General features: G+C 38.0%; 1 protein-coding gene across 3 annotated transcripts in view; it reads left to right on the forward strand.

Moving 5' to 3' along the window:
- RASGRF2 (Ras protein specific guanine nucleotide releasing factor 2) overlaps nt 1-18280 on the forward strand; it is a 337273-nt gene that overhangs the window by 189217 nt on the left and 129776 nt on the right. For 2 of the 3 annotated variants that reach the window (XM_043969980.1, XM_043969999.1), the window contains exons 16-17: nt 513-638; nt 5518-5607. In XM_043969980.1, the coding sequence (XP_043825915.1) occupies nt 513-638; nt 5518-5607 (216 nt within the window). Of the gene's footprint in view, nt 1-509; nt 639-5517; nt 5608-18280 lie in introns of all 3 variants that reach the window. The other variant, XM_043969989.1, reaches the window with a different exon arrangement.

An 18280-nucleotide genomic window follows, 5' to 3' on the forward strand; every position in this document is an offset into this window, starting at 1 on the left:
TCCCATTCTCCTGAACAATTAAGTGCTTGCTATTCTTGCTAACTTGAAATCATGACCCATATAGTGAGATAAAATGAACTAAGCAAATGCTTGCCTGGTAAGCTTTGAATCTGTAGCTTATATCTGAGTAATAAAAATTGCTTAGCTTCAGGGTGGCTAGGTGGCACAGTGGATAAAGCACCGGCCCTGGATTCAGGAGTACCTGAGTTCAAATCCGGCCTCAGACACTTCACACTTACTGGCTGTGTGACCCTGGGCAAGTCACTTAACCCCCATTGCCCCACAAAAAAAAATTTAAATTGCTTAGCTTTGGTGGCATTTATTTTCTCCCCAAAAAAAGTCACTTCAAAGAGAAGTGATTTGACTTATGTCAAAGCACTGTGAAAATGTAGATTAATTAATATGTGGTGCTAATATAGCATAACGAGCTTTTCCTAATATAATGCATGCTCTTGTCAGGAAAAGCATGGAAACCTTGCCTGCAAATTATAATTTACGCTATTTTAAAGCAGCAGTTCTAGAAACTGTGTCCGGGGATCGAACGATATCTGAAAGTACTCCAGCCGCGGATGTAGCTGAACTTTCACCATGCAGATCACCTTCGACTCCACGACACCTGCGATATCGTCCACCTGGAGGTAAGGGCTGATGAATGGTTTCAGAAATGTAAAAATAAAAATTGAAATTGCACTGTTCCTTCTTTGCTTATTTTCCCACTCCACTATATTTGCCAAGAAAACCCCAAATAGGGTCACAAAGACTCATACACAACTGAAAAAATAATAGGGATAGAATGATCTTTAAACCTAGAGAATCCATATCAGTTTTGCAAACTATCTCCAGAATCTATGTTTATATGAACCACTAAGAGGGGACATATTTTTAGCATTTTGGGGGAGAGATGAGGCACTTCATTATGACACAACCCATGCCAGCATGGGCCAGCTAGGCGGTACAGTGGATAGAGCAGTACACCAGAAATTGGGAAGACATGGGTTCAAATCTAACCTCAGATACATCCTAGCTGTCTCACCCTGGGCAAATTACTTAACCCTCTTTGCTTCAGTTTCCTCACCTCTAAAATGGGGCTAATAATAGAACCTACCTCCCAGAGTTGTTATAAGGACAAGATGAGATAATAATTATAAAGCATTTAGCACAGTCACTGCCACATAAGGGCTATATAAATGTTGACTACATATATATATATAATACATATTTCTACATAAAATATTACTACATACAATACATATTTCTATATATTTCTACCCAAGATGATTGGGTTTATATTGGATCTCTAGTTCTGGAAGGACCCCATTATGCTACTGTTCCATCCATAATAGCCCTATGATACAGAATATATTAGTACCAGAAGTGAAAATTTAGAGATATTATTTAATAAAATAATCTGTGTCAGGGCATGGTGAAAAATACATCAGAGTAAAAGTCAAGAATCCTTTTGTTATTTTTCCATTGCCCAAATACTTTTAATTAATTAATTAATTTTAGTTTTCAACATTTCTTTAGATAAGATTTCCAATTTCCAATTTTTCTCCCTCCCTCCCCTCCTTCCTCCCCTCCCCTAGACAGCAGGTAATCTGATATAGGTGTTATATATATGTGTGTGTGTGTGTGTGTGTATATGTATATATATATGCATGTGTGTATTATATATGTATGTGTATGTATATATATAATGAAATTAAACATATTTCTGCATTAGTCATGTTATAAGAGAAGAATCAGAGCAAAAAGGAAAAACCTCAATAAAGAAAAACAATAGCACCAAAAACAAAAGAAATGGTATGGTCCAATCAGCATCCATATTCCACAGTTCCTTTTTTTTCTGGATTTGGAGAGCCTTTTCCATCATGAGTCCTTTGGAACTTTCTTGTACTGTTGGATTGGTGAGAAGAATCTAGTCTATCACAGTTGATCAACACATAATGTTGATGATACTGTGTACAATGTTCTCCCGGTTCTGCTCATCTCACTCATCATCAGTTCATGCAAGTCCTTCCAGATTTCTCTGAAATACTCCTGCTCATTGTTTCTTATAGTACAATAGTATTCTATTACATTCATATACCACAACTTGTTCAGTCATTCCCCAATTAATGGGCATCCCCTCAATTTCCAATTCCTTGCCACCACAAAAAAGAGCAGCTATAAATATTTTTGTACATGTGGGTCCTTTTCCCTTTTTTTTTTTATCTCTTTAGGAAAAAGACCCAAAAGTGGTATTGCTGGGTCAAAGGGTATGCACAGCTTTATAGCCCTTTGCATTGCCCAAATACTTTTAACTATCAGATGATTTTGAATTATTTTTTTTCCTATGCCAATTATATAAATTAAGAAGAAAGAATAATTGAACTGTAAAACCAAATTCACTCCCAAGTGACCTTAAGAGAACACCAACTCTTCAGTGGCACACTTGTACTCATACTTCAAATTGGGCTGTTTTACGGTGATTGCTAGTGATTGGAATATAGTTAGAAAGGTGGAGGATTTTCAAGTTGTGACTTTTGATACTAACCAAAAGCTGTCCCTGAATACAAAGTTAAAAGATATTGGGGGGGGGCAGCTAGGTGGCGCAGTGGATAGAGCACTGGCCCTGGATTCAGGAGGACCTGAATTCAAATCCGGCCTCAGACACTTGACACTTGCTAGCTGTGTGATCCTGGGCAAGTCACTTAACCCCCATTGCCCCACCCCCCAAAAAAGATATCAGAAATACGCTGGGGGTCAGTAGAAAGACCACTGGGTTTGGAGTCAAGGATTTTGGATTTGATTCCATGTTTTGCTCCTTCCAAGACCCTTACATTCTCTTGTTTTTAGTTTTCTCATCTATAGAATGAAAGGGTTGAACTAGATTGACAGCTAATGTTCCTTCCAACTCTAAATCTCTGATCCTAGAGTAAAGCCAAAGATGCTACATTAGCATACTGTTGCTTTGGGGGTCTGGGCCTCACAATTATGGTCAGATGTAGGGTCTACTTGTGGGTTTGGGTGACTGTGGTGGGTTTAGGTGTCCGGTGTAGAGAACCCTGGAACTTACAGAGTCTTCAGGTCCAGGGATAATTTGGCTTAGAGGCTCCTGGGTAATTTTTAATCCTAGCAGACTTTATACCCACCAGGAGCAGCCCTCATCCAAATTTCATGATACATACCTGGGTTTTAAATGTACCATGTTTAAGTGTATTCCAGTTAAAGCAGTAGAAATAGCGTCTCACATTACTAAGTAATCTTGTTTATAGGTTATCTGAGACCAGTTTCCGGCATCAATATTGTTGTTGAGTCATTTTTCAGTTGTGTCTAACTCTTTGTGATCCCATTTGGTTTTTTTGTTTGTTTTGTTTTGGTTTTGCAAAGATATATACTAGAGCAGTTTGCCATTTCCTTTTCCAGCTCATTTTACAGATGAGGAAACTGACACAAACAGGGTTAAGTGACTTGCCCAAGGTCACACAGCTAGTTAGTGTCTGAGACCAGATTTGAAGTCAGGAAAATTAGTTTTCCTGACTCTATGCCTGACCCTCTATCCACTTTACCACCTAGCTTCAGGCATTGGTATATTTAAAAAAAATTAACCAGTGGCTTTCCTCCATTATATTTTTGTTATACAACTGTAACTAATAAGAAACATAGTATACTTTAAAGAAACCTCAGGATCCCATGATTAGGGTCACTTATGAAATGTTCTTTAGCAAAGTCAGTTTTACAAAGGAAATGTGGCAAAACTTTATCACATAATGTATATTCAACATTACAGCTTGAAGACTAAGAATGTATATGGGAGAACATTTGATTTATCTTCTTGCCTTTAGGAAGGACCATGTTTAGGCTGTTTCTATTTTTTAAAATGCACAGAGAAGGAGATCATATAGAATGAGTTGTTTTTTGAATTGAACTGCTAATGATACAAAATTATAGGTTCTCATTAAAGTTGCCCTTTTGTCAGTTCTCCCCACTATCTTGTAGCAGATGCTTTCTAAATAGGTGATGGTTTTTTGTGTGGTAAGGCAGCAGCAGCTATATCAGAAAAATTTAAAGATATTACACATAAAAATTTGTGCATATTTTTTTTAAGTGAGGCAGTTGGGGTTAAGTGACTTGCCCAGGGTCACACAGCTAGTAAGTGTTAAGTGTCTGAGGCCGGATTTGAACTCAGGTACGCTTGACTCCAGGGCCGGTGCTCTATCCACTGCGCCACCTAGCTGCCCCCAAATTTGTGCATATTTGAAACTAGATTTACTAGAATTACATTTTGGGGGCATAGCCAACTGCTTCTTAGTCTTATGGCAAGATATATAAGTGTTTTAAATTTGGGAACATATTCCATCAGTCGTACAGAAGTCTCTGCTTCAGATCCACAGGGATCTGAACAACATCTGGGATGTTGGTATTTTTCAGTCATTTCAGCCAAGTCTGACTCTTTGTTACCCCATTTGGGTTTTTCTTAGCAAAGATACTGGAGTAGTTTGCCATTTCCTTCTCCAGCTTATTTTACAGATGAGGAAACTGAGGCAAATAGGGTGAAGTGACTTGCCCAGGGTCACACAGCTGGTAAGTGTCCATGGCCAGATTTGGACTTAGGAATGTGAGTCTTCCTGACTCCAAACCTGGCACTCTATGCTGCCACATCTGGGATGCAGGTACATAAAGAGAGCAATAGTCCAAAGGGAGAAATTCCTGTTAGCCTTCCTTTACATACAGAAGAAACTTAATCTCCCTGTCTAGGCTGTCATATTTCCAACACTTTTTCTTTCTTCCAAAGACTTGCTTTGGACTTTTAAATATTTTAACTGGTAGGGAAACAAGGTGTTATCTATTTCTTCTATCCCCAAATCTTTTCTTTGGAATCTTTGAGCATTATAGGTGGGGCGGGGCACTGATAAAGGAGAAAATGAAAAAGGAAGCTGCAATGAATTTGGTCCATCCTGATGGTGATCCTGTAATTTTATTATACCTCACACAGAAATGAAGTCCTATTCTCATGGTCTTAGGATGGGGTCCTTAAGACTTCTCATGCCTATACATTTTTCAAATTAAGGGGCCCTCTTGTTTTCTTTTATGAATATTTCATATTCATATATATACATACACATATACACACATACATATACACATATATGCATACATATACACATACATATATGTATTGCTCCTTGGGATTTTGGCCAAAGAGCCTCATGATGCAGGTATGCAAAGGTTAAGGCTGAATAGCCTTCCCCCAGTCTCCAGAACAGAGAACAAAAATCTTAATTCTTCCTAAGCAATCTCCCAACTTAAAAGCATGCTATCTAGGCACAGTAAACAGGGTAAGATTTACTTCATGCTTTCATTCAGTACCTTGTATAGTCTGTGAATTAAAAGAGCAGACAAGTAGGGGGTGCCAGAAAGCCCTCCATATATATAAGCAGTCATCCAGTCTGTGCTTCACAGTGTGTGTTCTTGGCAGTAGAGAGACAGCCCATCTCACCATGACTTTCTCTTTTTTTTTTTTTAAACTCACAGGACAAACAGCTGATAATACCCACTGCTCCGTTTCTCCTGCCTCTGCTTTTGCTATTGCCACAGCTGCTGCAGGACATGGGAGTCCACCAGGTGGGTGCCATGGGTGAACAGACCATGTATAGTGGTGTCGGGAAGTTAAAAAAGGGAAGAGATTCTCTCCTTTCATGTTTACATTGTTCCAGGCTTACCCCTATAGTCTCAGTTGCTGAACTCCTAAGAATGTTTACATTTTCACTGAGTGAAGCATAGAAAGACTATGCAAGATGGATGGGAAGAAAGTAGTATATATAGGGGAGGGAGATGGGGAGGGTAACCGGCTCTAGTTGAGTCATAGTCCCTTTGTAGAACCATCATTTAATTTTCAGGGTGAGGAAGAAGAGCTTAGGAAAAAAATATGTGTGTATACATAGATATAGACATAGACATGTATATATATGTATACACACATTTTGGATTTTAAAAATAGGCTGTAGAAAAAAATATGATTATTACAATTTGGAGGGTGGAATGGTAAATTCTATTTGATATCTGTCCATCAGCAAATGGAAAGTTATATGGAAGGGGGGAAAAGTACCAATAGTCAGTTTTGGCCCAGTAAACCTTTTTCATATATTGACCTTAACCATAGTCCCAAGTACAAATCACAGTGGTGGAAATTTAGATACTGGCTTATGTCATTTTAAAAATTAGAGAATGTTCAATTAGAATAAAGAGGTCCATTTTCACAAGCCTGTGAATTTCTATACATGCCACCTTTTAGGAGCTATTAAGGTGGGGCAGCTAGGTGGCACAGTAGATAGAGCACCAGCCCTGGATTCAGGAGGACCTGAGTTCAAATCCAGCCTCAGACACTTAACACTTAACTAGCTGTGTGACCCTAGGCAAGTCACTTAACCCCAATTGCCTCACCAAAAAAAAAAAAAAAGGAGCTATTAAGGTGAACTCTGTAAGCTAATAATTTACCTTGGCAAATTTCCTAAAAAATTGAACAAGAATAGAGAGATTCTTCTGATGAATATGGGTCACTATAGTGATTATGTAAATTCTGTTGGAATCAAAGAGACCAAAGGTTGACAGAATTCATTTTCATGATCATTTGGTCATATATATTTCATTTAGAAAAACAGAACTAAGATTTTTTTAATGAGTTCTGTGTTCTTAAACGTCTTTCCCTAAATAACCAAAACAACAGAGCCTATAGTGATATTGCTATACCATGAAACAAATTAACTTGTCATAATGTATATTATTTTATTTTTCCTTCCATTCTACCATACAATATAAAGAAAAGTCTTTGTTAAATAATAAGTCTTTCTTATACTCATAGAATAGCTATTTATTCATTTTGAAGAGCTGAGAATTTCTTTTTGCCTTCTATCCTCACAAGTCTTCTTGCCACATAAAAAAAACAAACAAATCAAGCCTTAGAGTTTCCTTAAATAGTTCATTCTCTTAGTATCAAGAACATTCAAGAGTTGTTAAATTTTGGTTTAATTCAGGTGAAAGGGAATTCTCTATTTTCTGGGTGGGCTATGAGAAGCTTTTCCCCATCAAATTCTGGAACATAAAGGATTTTGACATCGATTTTTTTTTTTTTGCGGGGCAATTGGGGTTAAGTGACTTGCCCAGGGTCACACAGCTAGTTAGTGTTAAGTGTCTGAGGCCAGATTTGAATTCAGGTACTCCTGAATCCAGGCCCGGTGCTCTATCCACTGCGCCATCTAGCTGCCCCGAACATAAAGGATTAAACTTCGAGACTTGTGATAGCAAACTGATTTAACATTTTCTTAAGATGAATGAGCATATTGGGCCCCTACGATAATATTGCTTTGTGATTTGGAGACCAAAGTAACAGTATATAACTCCACCTGGACTTCTTCATTGCCTTACCACTTCCCATTTCAATACAGACCTTTCTTTGCTTTTGTTTGTCATTCAACTCCAAAATGCCATTCTCTCTTCAAATCATATAGATTCTTGAAAATCCATTTATCAAGCTGTATTACTGTAGCTATATGAATGGCTGTGATAACTGACCAGCATCAAGTATGAAAAGAGCTCATTAATGTTGGGAAACAAAAAGTGTCTGGGACCCAGTTGGCATATTCATTGAAAGAAAAGCAAGGAATGGTAGGGAAACAAAATTATTTTTAAAAGAAGGGAAACTATTAACAGGCCAGTTTAGTTCACTGGATGTTAGAAGTTAGAGAAAAGACTTCCTACCATGTGTAGCCCAGTAGAGATGTGGGGCCCAGAGACTCAGGCAGTAAGGGTCTGAAGAGGCTCCTTTGTTTGAACTGGCTGGGATAGGGAGGGAAGACAAATCACAACCCCAGAAAATGAGCAGTGAAGTTAGTCATGCTGTTCTTTCAACCTTGGTCCTCCACTCTACAAAATTGATTTCAATTTTCTTTTTTGCAACTGACATATAAACATTAAAATGCCCATACCATCTTCATTCTTATAAATTAAGGTGTTATTGCTTCACAAAAAATTTAATTTACTGACTTATCAGCCAGTAGCCAACTTTGACCTAAATTAATCCAAAGCTTGATGGATTTAGGGATCACTGAGTTATTAAAGGCATTATTATCATTTATCTAAGAATAAAAATGGAGTTACTACCACAGAGTATGGCCTAACAGAAAGCTCCTAAGAGCCACAAAACATAATCTGTTCAGATAGTCAAGTGTTAATTCTTCTTCATTTTCCATCATCTAATCATTTTAGTTCACAATTTTTTTCAAAAAAATCTTAACAATCTTGAATTCAAATCCTAGCTTTATCATTTATTAGCAGTGTGATCTCTGGAAAATCATTCAACTCTGAACCACAGTTTCCTCATCTGTATAATAATACTTGCACTAACTACCCTCCACAGCATTATTATGAATTCAAATGAAATAATATATACTGATCATTTTATAAACTGTCTTACCTGTTATCATTTATTTTCTACCAGATTATAAACCCTCAAAGGTCTGGGATATTTTCCTATTAAAACTTCTTTCTCCTCTAGCATGGAATGAAAGTAAAGTAAACATAATAAATACTTAGTAAAAGTTTGTTAGATTGAATTGAATTGAATTGAATTGAATGTGTGGATAGAAAAAAATGAGAGGAAAAAATATAGTTGCTTAGAGAGAACAGAGATGGTAGACTTTCTGTCGGGTCTGTATCCAGTAATATCAGATCAGATAAATTTATAATGTCTTTTTTTCTCAATCACGTAGGTCTTGGGACTGAGCTGGCCTTAGAGATGGGCATTGGGTGCATATGTACATGAATTTTGCTAAGTCCATCTCTACTGAGACAGGGAAACACTGGACCAAAAAATGGTTGATCAGATACTTTGGCTTTACTTTATAGTTAGACATATTGGCCATACAACTGAACTAATACAGAAAGTGGTTATTAAACCAGTTGAAAAAAAAAAGATTCAAATCCAGACAATCAGTTATTTCAATAACGAAAAATAGATCTAGCCTGAATATATTATGTGTTATAGTAGGGGATCCTGGAAAGAGCATTGATTTTGGAATCAGAAGAGCTTGTGTTGAATACTAGTGCTAGGTTGCAAAAAAGAAAACCATCTCCCAGTCCCCAGGACTTTCCCTAGAACTCTAAGAAGAGATAGTCTGGGAAACAAAATCGTGAGTACAAGTAGGAGTTGGAACATGTTCTCCATATGTAAATAGGATCATTGAAGCAGTCTAAAAATGAACAGTAGAGAACAGATGAAAGGACAGAAGGAAACACAGACAAAGTAGAACAGCTTAAAATTACATACTTAAAGGAAAAAGCAAGCTTGTATAAGAGAGATTCACAGTTTTGTGTACAGTCCCCTCTCTGTTCTGCTTTTTATGTAGGAAGGTTTATTTTGTTTGTTTGTTTCTCTTAATTAAAAAAAATTAAAATCAAAGTTTTAAAAATAATTGTTTTAATCTAAAATTAAATCATCTTGTCCACCACTCTCATTTTACAGTTGAATAACCTAAGGCCCATTGAGATATTGTCTCATCTTTTGGTTTTCCCCTCATCTTTTTATAACTTCTTTAATGAAGTGTGTGTGTGTGTGTGTGTGTGTGTGTGTGTGTGTAGGGGTGCATGTTCTGGGGCTATATCAACTCCCACAAATATTGATAATTTGGGTGCCAATAGGGTTTTAGGGGAACCCCTGAAGCCTGGGGGGAATAGGTGGTTTTCTAGTACTGTAGTTCATAAATCCCCAATACTGTACTCCCCCCATGATTTACAGTTGATATCAGTCACTCAGATTTAATTAACTTTTATAAAAGATTATTTATTAAGAGGGTACAGTAAGAATAGTTACTACTAAACATTTCCCAAAAAGTCTGTTTCATATTCTCCCATTGGTACATAAAGAATCCAGGAAAAGGGGCAGCTAGATGGCGCAATGTTTAGAGCACCGACCCTGGAGTCAGGAGTACCTGAGTTCAAATCTGGCCTCAGACACTTAACACTTACTAGCTGTGTGACCCTAGGCAAGTCACTTAACCCCAATTGCCTCACTAAAAAAAAAAAAAGTATCCAGGAAAAGTGGGCTTAAGATTAGATAGACCATGTCAAAGGCTCATTGGTGTGCTAGCTAGTAGGTATTTAATAACCAGCTCTTTGGGGGGCAGTATACATGATATATTTTTAAGTTTAATCCACATTATTAACATTTTCTCCATCAATTTAAATCTAGACAGTATTTTTTTTTCAAATCAAGTTCTGACTTGTATCATCTGCCTGATTCCAAGGTATAAATGCTCACAAGCAGGTTTGAGCTGATTCCAGCACACCCTTGCAAAGGGATAACTCACAGCTTCTGCTTGTTGGAAGTCCTTTTCTCCCCCTTGAGGAGTATTCATGAAGTTTCTTTGGGGCATATTGTAGCTTTCTTTTGGCTCTTTGTAGAGTTCTGAAGCTCCCTTTCCTCAGTATGTCTAGTTTTCCCTCTGCTGGATACAGACATTGTTACCAGTTATTGCTGTTCCAGAAAAAACTGTGAGGACACCAATTGAAAAGTCAAAATCCTCCAACTCTCTGAAGTTCATGAGCTTCTCCTCTTGTCAAGAGCCAAGGGATAGGCTGAATTGTCCTCTTCCCTCCCAAATCTCTCCCCATAAGCCAGTACTTCTGACGGGCTTGACTTGAGGCTTCACCACCAAATGGTAGAGTACTTGGGTTCTGAACTGGCTTCCTGGTTTATACAAAACCCATAGGACATGGCCAAGTACAATCTTTGAGGCTCCCAATAAAATGAAAGCTGGGTGTTAGATCAGACTAACATGTTTTCTCAGTTTGAATACTTGGGTTCTGAACTGGCTTTCTATTTTACTGAGACCCCAAAGGACATGGCCAAGTCTCTTTAGCCAGTCTGAAAATACTTTCTGTTCAATAGCATTCCATGTGATCAGATGGCTTTCAAGGACTTCTAAATCGATCACACCTAGTCTAAAGCCTTTGACTCATTCACTCATCCAGCAGAAATGCCTAGATCTATCTTATTTACACCTAGTTCACAGCTCTGTTTGATTGACTCTGTGGAGGCATTGTTTCTGGCAGAAGTATAAGGACATGGCATCTTATCAGTTTCTTTAAATGGTATAGGTTGATTTGATTGATTCAGTGGATACCTCCAGCCTTGCACATTTTTAATTATACAGAGAGATGTTGTTCCAGAATATGTTTAGAAACTTATCAGCATGATTTAAAATAAAGCCTCTAATGTTCTAGCTTATTAGGAGAGCTTTCATTTAGTGTTGTCTCTGAACAATAAGAATTTTTCTGCCCTAGGTTTTCTGTAAATGTATTTGAGAATTACTCTCTCGTTCTGTTACTCTGTAATTTTTATATTGATTTTTAATCTCTGGTTTCTTTTAGTTCAAACCCAGAGGGACAATGAAAAATTGTCCTCCACCTGAGAGGCAGAGTGTGGTTGATTTACTATATGACTAATATTACCCTGTAGATTGTTCATTTAGGGTTTTTTCCTGCTGAGTCCCTCATAATTAAACATTTTCCTACATTTAAAAATTATAGTTTCTAGTTTTTGAGTTTTAGATATCATCCAGGCTGTTTTCATCATATTTTAACTTATTGACTTCATCAGTAGCAGGTCTTTCTTAACTATTTTAAAAGTAGAACTCTTGAAAATTAACACGTGAATATTTTGACATTGTTACATTGCTTGTTCCTTGACCAAAGAGTGTAAGCCTCACTATTAAAATCTTATTCCAGGTATCTGGAGAGTAAGAACTGGGCTGGTTACATATAATCCCCATTTTTTTTAATTAATCCCTTTATTTAGCATCACCAAAGTTCATGACCCACCCTTATCCCCATATGATGCCATTGTTCCCCACCTTAGGTTTACTCTCCCTTCAAACTAACCTTTCTCTCCTCCCCTCTGACACTGTCCTATTTCATGCTGAGGCACAGACTCTGGTCTAGCCATGACTGACCTCTGTTCAGGTAGGGCAAGGAGTAAGGGATCATTGGGGAAAAGAGAAATGGGGCAGCTAGGTGGCTCAGTGGATAGAGTACTGGCTCTGGAGTCAGGAATGCCTGAGTTCAAATCCAGCCTCAGACACTTGACACTAACTAGCTATGTGACCCTGGGCAAGTCACTTAACCCCAATTGCCTCACCAAAAAAAAAAAATGCTACAAAGAAGTGTAACACTTAGAATTTCATTTCGTAATAAAGCCATACAAACAATCCAGCAAGTCTTTTTTATAATTGATTTTAAATGATTATTATGATAATTTTTTTCATAAGCCAAATCTAGTCATTTTATTTTTTATAAGTAATAAATATTTTTATTTATAGTTTTGAATTCCAATTTTTATCCCCCCTCCAATCCCTCTTCTCTGAGGCAATAAGCAATCAGATATGGGTTATACATATATAATTATATAAAACATTACCATATTAGTCTTTTTGTATAAGAAAACTTGAATAAAAGAAAAAATGAAAAAAAGTGAAAAATAGCATGCTTCAGTCTGTGTTCAATCAATATCAGTTCTTTCTTTGGCAGTGGATAGTATGTTTCATCAATAGTCCTTTGGGATTGTCTTGGATCATTGTATTGTTGAGAATAATTAAGTCATTCACAGTCCTTCATCAAACAATATCGCTGTCTCTGCACAACGTTCTCTTGGTTCTGCTCGCTTAACTATATATCAGTTCATAAAAGTCTTTCCGGGTCTTTCTGAAATCATCCTGCTTGTCATTTCTTATAGCACAATAATATTCCATCACTGTCATATACCACGGCTTGTTTAGCAATTCCCCAATTGATGGGCATTCCTTTGATTTCCAGATCTTAACCACCACAAAAAGAGCTGCTATAAATAATTTTGTACCAATAGGTCTTTTTCTCTTTTGGGGGATGGATGATGATAATAATTATTAATGACAACTGATTATGGTTGGTTATTATTATGGTTAGTGATTATGGTCATAAGTCCTAGGTCAGATTATTGTTAGTAGTGCTCAATGTCTGTTTTGAAGAGGGTTTAAATCTATGGTTTCATAAGTAGAGCAAATTTCCAATTTAGCATCTCCTAGTGTAGAAACTCATTCCACCATTCAGTTAAGCAGTATGTCAGATTTATAGGACAGCTGGGTGGTGCAGTGAAAAGAGTACTGGGCCTGGAATCAAGAAGACCTGAGTTCAGATCCAGCCTCAAACACTTACTGGCTGTATCACTCTGGGTAAGACACTTAATCTTGTTTGCTTCAGTTGCCTCATCTGTAAAATGAACAGGAGAAGGAAATGGGAAATCACTCCAGTATCTTTGCCAAGAAAACCCCAAATAGGGTCATGAAGAGCTGGACACAACTCAAGAACAACAATAATAATAAGTTAAATAAGCTGCCTAAGATCGATCACATTGCTAGTATATTTCATGGATAAGTCTTGAACCCAGGTCTTCCTGACTCCCAAAGGATAGTCTTTGATCCATTATACCATATAGCCCCTCTACAGTGATATCTCTTATCCCATCTTAATTTACTATGGTTGCTGCTGCATAATTTAATCCATTTATCAATTCTGAGGTGAATATTTCTTCCGGTAACTTAAATCATATTGATGTACTTGGCCACTGCTTTCTTTCCTTCTGTGGGAGAAAAAGTAAGTCCTGTAATACTAATGTTAAGAGTCCATAGCAGTCCAGATTCGAAAGCATCCATGGGTGAGTGAACTGCCCCTCCCCGACGTTCCCTACCTTGGAAGGCTGTCCTGGCACAGCCAAAATTGGGATTAAACTGCAGGATAAAGCAATTGGACACAGGCTTGGTGGTGAGAAAGGCTGCTAGCTGCTGTGGGGAGGAAAAAGCAGAATTATAGGGAAAATGAAGGTCAGGGATCCAGAGGAAGAGTCAAGAGCCAGTCTAAGCAATCAAACAGTGGTGACTTAAATTTACTGGTCCTCAGTTTCCTCTTTTCTGTAAAGTAAGGGAGCTGCTATAGATCAGTTGTGTCAAACTCAAATAGAAATGAACACCGGCAGGCAATATATTGCCTTGGAAAACCACTAATCAACATTATCTATGTTGTATGGTTTTTTATTTGTTTTTTTCTTCTTTTTTCTTTTTTTTTTTTTGTGGGGCAATGGGGGTTAAATGACTTTGCCCAGGGTCACACAGCTAGTAAGTGTCAAGTATCTGAAGTAGGATTTGAACTCAGGTTCTTCTGAATCCAAGGTTGGTGCTTTATCCACTACACCACCTAGCTCCCCCTATTCGTTTTATATTTTAATCTGGTTTGGGCAGCTCTTAGGAGTTTTGTGGACCTATAGCCATGGTGTTTGATATATGCTGTCTAGGTAATTTCCCTTTTTCCCCCAGTCTCTTAAGTTCTGTGATCCTAGATTATTTTTTTCTAATGCAAAGCAGAAGTCTTGGGATCAGAGTTAATTAAAGAAACATGATAAATAATAGTCCGGATAAACATATAATTTGGATATTAGAAGCAAGCTAGAAGAATCACACAGTGAAATTTTTCTTCAAAGCCAGAGCCTCTTCTGACATTATGTGGACTTTAAAACCAGGTCAGTCATGCCTCTCTGGACTCAGTTTCTACATCTTGTGGGATATTTTTAAAAAGAAAACATTGAATGTCTTCTCTCTCTGTTCAAGGCCTTCCCTGTCATTTTCTTTTATATGTTATAAACTAGGAATTCTTCATTTTTTGACAGTAACTTTTTTTTTTTTTTGGCGTGGGGCAATGAGGGTTAAGTGACTTGCCCAGGGTCACACAGCTAGTGTCAATTGTCTGAGGCCGGAATTGAACTCAGGTCCTCCTGAACCCAGGGCCGGTGCTTTATCTACTGCACCACCTAGCTGCCCCCTGACAGTAACTTGTTTTAAGTCATTGAATCAAGAAATATTATTCACCTACTATGTGCAATGCACTGGGGATACAGGTATAAAGAATGAAACAGTCCCCATTTAGAATAAACTTGCATTATATCATTTCCTATTGTATGTTAAAATTGTTTTAAAATGGTTTTCAGTGATATCCTATTCAGTTTGTTGTTGTTCAGTTGTTCAGTCATGTCAGACTTTATGTGACCCCATGGACCAGAGCATGTCAACACTGTGGAGTTTTCTTGCCAAAGATACTGGAGTAGTTTACTATTTCCTTCTCCAGTGGATTAAGGAAAAGAGAAGTTAAATGACTTGCCCAGGGGTCACACAGCTAGTAAGTGTCTGAGGTCAGATTTGAACTCAGGTCTTCCTGACTCCAGGGCCAGTGCTCTATCCACTGCTTCTTTCGTTCTTTCTTTCTTTCTTGGTTTTTTTTTTTTTTTTTGTGAGGCAATTGGGGTTAAGTGACTTGCCCAGAGGGTCATACAGGTAGTAAGTTTTCAAGTGTCTGAGGTCAAATTTGAACTCGGGTCCTTCTGAAGCGAGGGCCAGTGCTCTATCCACTGCGCCACCTAGCTGCCCCACGTAGTTACCTTTTTTTTTTGTTTTGTTTCATTTTGTTTTGTTTTTGTGGGGCAATGGGGGTTAAGTGACTTGCCCAGGGTCACACAGCTAGTAAGTGTCAAGTGTCTGAGGCTGGATTTGACCTTTTAAAGAGAAAAGAGGCCACCTATGTGGCTCCCATAGCTGGAGGATTAGCAGAGAGCTAAAGGAAAGCACACAAGAGTTAGCCTCTACTTTCTATTACTACAATGAGCTATGTGGATAAAGGAAAGTCTGGTGAATAGGGGGGCTGCTTGTCTGGTAACTACAGCTTTCAAAATACCTCCATGGGATGAGAGAAGAGCTCACCAAAACATCAGGATGTTGCTCCTTTCACACTGTCAAAGTGTGCTTCCCTTAGAGGTGAGCCCAGACTATTGGGTGTTGCTAAGACTGTGGTAGGGTGGCATTGGTTTTGCTATTAGAGCACTGTGGAAAAGTGGGGGACCCAGTGAAGAAAGAGGCAAATTGAATTGAGTGTGGACTCCTGTGAGTCCTTCTAGTCTACTGTATTTTTATATCAAATAAATGCTGATTTGTACCTATAAAATTCATTTGCTACCTTAAGTGTATGGTATGGAAACTATGTTTCTTGTCATCTACATTTATAGGGATCCAGACCTAAAGTATATTCTGAAGTTTCCCAGAGTGAACACTGAGTGGAAGTATAATGAGCTAAAGATATATTAATATTTTGAGGGTAGGGGCAGCAAGGTGGCACAGTGAATAGAGCACTGGCCCTGGATTCAGGAGTACCTGATTTCAAATCTGGCCTCAGACCCTTGACACTTACTAGCTGTGTGACGCTGGGAAAGTCACTTAACCCCAATTGCCTCACCAAAAAAAAAGAAGAAGAAGAAGAAGAAGAAGAATATTTTGAGGGTAGCCCCCATGATCAGACCAAGTCCCAAAACTTGGGAGATGCTGGAACATGAGTTATACTGAATTGCAGAGGGGAAGGTTTTAGCCCTATAGAATAAAAAGCTTTTAAATAATTTGTGCCATTTGAAAATCTAACTAACAAATGCAAACATCTTTTTTATTAACTGCTATATACCAGAGTATTGTGCCAAGTACTAGGGATACAGCTACCAAAAAATAAACAAATAAGTAATAAATAAGCCATACTCCCAAGGAATTTACATTTTATTGAAGGAGCCAACATGTAGACACATAAATATAGAGAATAAATGTAAAATAAATACAAGGTAGTTAAATGCAAGATCATTTGGGAGCCACTAGTAATTATAGAGATCACAAGGGACTCCCTGTACAAAGTGGAGTGCCTGAGCTCTGTCTAGAAGGAAGTAGAGGTAAAGTGTATTTTCCAGGCCTGGGAGGAAGGGGATGGCCAGTTGGGAATCAGCTGACTAGTGAAGTAAGGAGTTTCCCATCACCTGAAAGCTTTCCATAGAGGCCAGATAACCAGCTGTCAGGGATATTGTAGAGAGGATGCCTTTTCGGATGATAGGCTAGACTACATGATCTCTTAGGCTCCTCTCCCCTTCTAAACTCTGCCTCCTCTCTGAGTTTTCAAGTCATTGTTCTCTTCTACCCTCTTATGTGTGAGTCACTTCAGGGACCACTATATGCCAATACTGTCCATGGGGTTTTCTTGGTAAAGTTACTAAAGTAGTTCGCCATTTCCTTCCCCAGTGGATTAAGGCAAACAGAGATTAAGTTAGTTGCCCAGAGTCACATAGCTAATAAGTGTCTGAAGCAGGATTAAAATTCTGGCCTTACTGACTCCAGGCCCAGCTCTATCTACTTAAGTCTCCTAGCTGTCCCATGGGCTCTATCATATCCCATTCCTCTTTTTCCTTTTCTTTCTTAAAATTCTGTCTTGCTAACCTCATAACATAGAATCAACTGCCATTTCTATGCAAGTGACTCCCAGATCTACTTTTACGGCCCTCATTTCTCAATAAACATACCCTTCATTTTAACTTTATCACACCTTTATGACCTCATTGTCTTTTTCTTTTATTTTTTTTTGGGGGGGTGAGGCAATTGGGGTTAAGTGACTTGCCCAGGGTCACACAGTTAGTAAGTGTCAAGTGTCTGAGGCCAGATTTGAACTCAGGTCCTCCTGACTCCAGGGCTGGTGCTTTATCCACTGTGCCACCTAGCTGCCTCTGACCTCATTACCTTTTAATTGGTCTCCTTACCTTCAATGTCTCCCTTCTCAAATCCATTCCTTTTCTTAAGGCACTTTAATAGTTTTTTATTGTCTCTAGGATAAAATACAAATTCTGCTGGTTTACTTTTGTTTAATAAGCACACCCTATGCAATTCTGTAGATATCTGAGCCCAGTATCATGTCCGTCTTTACATAGGTATTCTCTTCTATGACTAATGTGCCTTTCTACTGCTTTTCTTCCTACGATATTTGAAGGTATATCAAGTCTTCTTTTCCTCTCTATTTTCAGTTTAAAACTCTCTTTAACAGATTCATACATCTCCTGTCAAATTAATTTTTCCATCTTGCCAAACCTTTATTAGATGCATTCCACCCTGGCCAAGAGCCTGTTATTTTTGCACCTTAGTCTCTAGTCCAAGGATTTAAATCTCTTTTGCAAATGCCATCTTTTAAACCTCAGAATTCATTTCTCACAAGCTTTCTATACTTAAAACTTTACCTGAAGTAAGCAGCTGTGTCAAAAATGCTACCTAGGTCCTTCAAGTGTTCAGTTTCCAAACTCCAAATTTCAGCTATTGTGTTTGCATACACTTAGGTCTACAACCCTCTGACCCATGTGGTCTTTTATGTGCAA

This window comes from Dromiciops gliroides, chromosome 1 (genome assembly GCF_019393635.1).
Source record: "Dromiciops gliroides isolate mDroGli1 chromosome 1, mDroGli1.pri, whole genome shotgun sequence".
Taxonomy (NCBI): Eukaryota; Metazoa; Chordata; class Mammalia; order Microbiotheria; family Microbiotheriidae; genus Dromiciops; species Dromiciops gliroides.